The sequence below is a fragment of the Echinops telfairi genome, unplaced genomic scaffold, assembly GCF_000313985.2.
Source record: "Echinops telfairi isolate 266 unplaced genomic scaffold, ASM31398v2 ScPeMD7_7417;HRSCAF=8455, whole genome shotgun sequence".
NCBI lineage: Eukaryota > Metazoa > Chordata > Mammalia > Afrosoricida > Tenrecidae > Echinops > Echinops telfairi.
In genome coordinates, this window is record NW_022111317.1 from 3,520,540 (window position 1) to 3,524,972 (window position 4,433).

A 4,433-nucleotide genomic window follows, 5' to 3' on the forward strand; every position below is an offset into this window, starting at 1 on the left:
GGACCCGGCGCCCCCCGCGCTGCTGGGCGCTAAGGCCGGCCTCCAGACCCAGCACGGCGGCCAGTGCCTCCTCAGCCGCCGCCTTGATGCGCTGCCGCAGGGCCTCCACCTGTGTGGGCTCGCTCAGGCCGCACTGGGCCAGCGCCACCTCCAGCGGACGCGGCAGGGAGTTGCGGTGCCGCAGCGGCCGGTCGCCCCGGCCCACGGCGCACACCACCTGGGCAGAGCATGGCTTTAGGGCTCTAGCCGAGGCCAGCAACCAGGAGCCCCCAAGATATCCTCCCTTTCAGGAATTGGGTGGGCTGGGAGGTGGTGGGCAGGGCCTCCCTCACCTTGCTCAGCAGTGGCCTGTCCCCCTGTGTGCAGCATACCACGGCACAGATGCGAACAGCCAGCTCAGGCCCAGCCAGGGGGCTGTCTGCAGGGAGACGACAGGTCTGAGCCCTGCCCCGCGCAACCTGGAGGTCGGTGGGGCCAGCCTTCTCCATGGCTAGCCCTGGCGGCCCTCACCTGTGCTGGGCAGCCTGGGAGGTGGGCACACTGCCTCCACCAGCACGCCCTCCTCTTCCTCCAGTTTCTCCAGCAAAACCAGTACTGAGTCCACGATGGCACCCAGTTCTGACCTTGGGTAGAGACGCCAGGCCTGCCGCCCTTGCCAGCGCCAGCCACTGATCTTCACAGCCACCTACAGCCGGGGGGCAGAGAGGTCTCCTGGCCACCACCCTAGGGTTTGCAGTGTGTGTTTGTGGGGGTGGGGCTCACAGTCCACCCACCCTCTGCTGGACGCTGACACAGGGCAACCCAAAGGACAGAGCACAACTGGCCCATGGGCTTCCCAAGGCTGTAAAGTGTTAGGGAGCAGGCAGCCTCCCTTTTCTCTAGTGGAGCACCTGGTAAGTTCAAACTGCCAACCTGTGAGGTTAAAGCCCAGTGCTTTAACTGCTGCGTCCCAGGGTTCCCTGCTCATACCCCAGTGGCCAGGGGTAAACTGAGACAGGCATTGCCCTAGCAAGATGGGACCACCTTCTCAGCAGGACTTGGGCATCATCCCGGGAGGGGTGGGGGCAGGGGGCTGGGGGGAAGGCTCATCCTCTGGACATCTGACCAGACCTCAAAACTGGCAGGGACCTGTTACCTGCAGGGTGTCCCCCAGAGCCTCTGAGTGCAAAAACGCCCCCACTTCCTCCTTCACCAGGGCCTCCTGGCCCTCTTTGCCACTTAGCTCCACCAGCCTCAGTCCAGGGCTGCCCTCCCCACCCTGCAGCAGTCCCAGTGGCTTGTAGGTGAAGGCCAGGGTAGCTGGCACAGCCACACCCGGCTGTCTGGCCAGCAAGGTTCTGGCCAGCAGCCGGTCCTCCAGCAGCCGAGCCAGCTCTGCGGAAGCGCCTGTGGAGCAGGAAAGGTCCCGGGCCAGTTCCGCCGCCTCACGACCCCAGCCAGGCCCCGGCCCCAGGCCTGCCAGAAAGTAGGTGGCCTGGCGCGGGGGCACAAATTCCTCCAGGAACGTCAGACCTCCCGGATGGAAGCTCACAGCCTTCGAGACCAGCAGAGCCGCCTCGCCAGCCTGCCCAGGGGCTGGCATCTTCTTCAGCCAGGCAGGGGACAAGCATAGGAGCATATTTCCTGTGGGCAGAGGGAGGCGGGCGGCTGGCCAGGAAACCCCCATGCCTCGGGCCCTCCATTTTCAACCCAGCGGCAAAGGAGTGTGCCTAGCGGGGAGCAGTTCTCAGAACCCAGCCCCACCCAGGGCGGGGCAGCTGTTCACTGGAATGTAGGCCGTTGCCAGGGGCAGTGGGTATTTTGGGCAGCGCTGCCCTTTGCTGACGAGGTGGTGGGAGAGCTCCAGCACACACTCACCGGGGCTCTGGACCCCTCCCTCCAGCAGCACAGACAGGAAGGTACTGGGGGACCCCAGAATGCACAGGGTGACTTCTGCCCCAGGGCAGCCTGGGGAGAAGAGAACAGGGCCACCAGTTCACCAGGGGCTCTTCTGTCCACCCTGTCCCTCTCGCCCCCTGTCCTCATCCTGGACTTCCTGGGGTCAGATGACATTCCCGTGGGACCTGAGAAGCACTGCCAGGGCATGGGGAGCCCCTGCCCTCCCCACTCGGAAACCTGGCTCCCTTCTCTTCGCAGCTGGGCTAGAGAGCATGGGAGACCTGAGTCTTAGCCTGGGCTGGCTCTTTGACTTTCTATGTGACCTTAAAGGAACAACTGTCTCTTGTGGGGGCCCCGTTTCCCAGTCTGAACAATGAGACCCAATGAGATTCTCATGTATTTTGCCAGTATTCCCTCTGTCCAATTACACTTTTGTGGCCACCTGCTAGAGCAAGCAGGGAATGAGTCTTGAGGGGGGGGGGCGATTCCTCAGATGCCTCCATGGCTGCTCACAAGACCCTTCTCTAAGAGCTTCGGCACCTGGGAACCTGTTTGCAAAGGCCAGGGCTGGCTCGTCTGGGGTGGGCGGGGGACCTCAAGCTCTGCTTTTATTGGTGCCAGATGTCCTTGGAAACACGGCTTGCCAGCCTGCCCGAGGTGACTGGCCTTGCTTGCCCTGGTCCCAGATAGATCAAAAGTGGGAGAGAGGGCCCCCTGGAATGGGAAGCAAGCTGGCCTGAGAGCACTTCCCTCCCCCCTGGGGTGCCACCCTCCGGGGAGCCTGCAGGCACCTGTCCGGGGCACCTGGCTGCAGTCCTGGGTCTTGGGGAGGCCAGCTTGCTGCAGGCAGCTTTGCAACAGATTGTAGTAGAAAGCCGTCCAGGCCTGGGCCTCGGCCCCCTCGGACATGCCCTTGCAGTCCAGGCCCACGTGTTGGCACCAGGGGCCCGGGAGGCCGTCTGTGGGCGGAAGGGCCGAGCTCCCTCCCCAAGGACCCTCCTCTTCCTCCAGGTCCTTGGAGCCCAGGGGCCTGTCCCACTTGGGACACAGCGGATCTAGGGAGAGCTGAGATGGGAAGGGGTGTGTCTGGGGTGGCCTGGAAAGGGGGCCCATCAAGTCACCCAGGAGCCCAGATCCAACCCCCACCCAACCCCCTCAACTGGAGTGATGATGGACACAGATCCTGTCCAAGGGACTGAGAGAGGCTAGAGAACGCTGTGGGTGGAGGCTTGTCACCAAGTCATGTGTGTCAGCGTGCTTTGTCAACGGTTAGGTGCAATGCCAGGGTTAGGCAAGGCCAGCCTGTGAACCATTGGGTCCCTCCTCCCACACAGGCTCTGCCGTAGCAGGCTCCACAGGGCAGTGCTGGGGGCGGGGGAGGGGGTGATGTCACTTTTACTTGTCGGTCCAGCCCCAGCATCTCAAACTGCGCCCCGCATCCAGGAGCCGTTCCAGATATGTTTTTTGAGGGCAGACTAGATGCACCTGTGCTACTTGGTGCCCCTGGGCTGCTCATTGCTCCCTGGGCCTCGGGCCCACTAATCATGGTGGATTCCTGCCATGGTGGAGCCCTGGAAGCCCCGCCAAGCACCCCACTCCACTCCCCCTGTGCAGGGCTGGGGAGGACAGCAGTGGGCCCTCTGCAGGCTAACGTTACAAGTGAAAGAAATGTTCCCTGTTCGTGAAATCGTAACTCCCTCACCCCCGTATCTCCGTGGGACTTGGGATGGCCCGTCCCCTGACTGATGCCCACACAGGCTGCTTGGAGCTCTGTGGGACACACCAGTGGGACATTTTTTCTTTGCTGTCCCTGGGCCTGGGCCAGGTGTGGGAGACCTAGCAGCTGGGCACGTTGCCACTCTGGGCACATTGCAAGGCCTCTCTGGGCCTCCCAGGTACCTGGCACCTGGCCTGACCCAGTCCAGAGTGCCACAACAACTTGGACCAAGATCACTGAGGTGGTTGGGGGCAGTGTGCTGTGTCGGGGGCACAGGAGTCCTACTTACAATGTGGGTTCCCACCTGTGTCCCCCAACCCAGACTGCTGCTTAGGGCCCATTGCTGGATGAACCAAGGTGGGCAGAGCCTAAAGGCATCCTGCCCCCCACTCCCACCACCCTGGGCTGTTGGGAGAAGCTCAGGCTGCCACACTGGATGTTAGGGAGATGGTGGGGGGGGGATGTCAAAGGGGGTGTGAGCTGGCCAGGAACTGTGCTGTCTGCCTTGGGGCAGCCCCAGGGCTAAACTCTGGGTGCTAATTGCTGCTGCCCTCTGAGCCCTTCCATCCATGGTGGTGGGGCTGGGGTGTGGGCCAGAGGGGACTCACCATATCGCAGATGGAGGGGCTGAGAGACTGGTGGCAGAGATAGAGGGACAGAGAGACAAAAGAGGGGGTCAGGTTTCCTGGGTCCTCACCCCACTGCCCAGCCCCGAAGACTCTGGAGGTGGGCAGGGGCCTCTGCTACCTTGCCTCTGTCCTGTCCCAGCCAGGAGGGGTTCAAGGATGTCCCGCCCCCACCCCCAAGGAGGCGGAGACTCACTAGGACCCCCAGCGGT

At 63.1% G+C, this 4,433-nt stretch overlaps 1 protein-coding gene across 1 annotated transcript in view; it reads right to left on the reverse strand.

Annotated features, from left to right (window-relative positions):
• Positions 1 to 4,283, reverse strand: part of CARNS1 (carnosine synthase 1) — an 8,548-nt gene extending 4,265 nt beyond the window's left edge. The window contains exons 1-6 of the mRNA XM_004713715.3: positions 2,670 to 4,283; positions 1,858 to 1,947; positions 1,136 to 1,623; positions 511 to 685; positions 333 to 418; positions 5 to 217 (exon numbers count right to left, since the gene is read on the reverse strand). Of these exons, the coding sequence (XP_004713772.1) occupies positions 5 to 217; positions 333 to 418; positions 511 to 685; positions 1,136 to 1,623; positions 1,858 to 1,947; positions 2,670 to 2,991 (1,374 nt within the window). The 5' untranslated portion in view covers positions 2,992 to 4,283. The remainder of the gene's footprint in view (positions 1 to 4; positions 218 to 332; positions 419 to 510; positions 686 to 1,135; positions 1,624 to 1,857; positions 1,948 to 2,669) is intronic.
• Between the last annotated feature and the right edge of the window lie 150 nt (positions 4,284 to 4,433).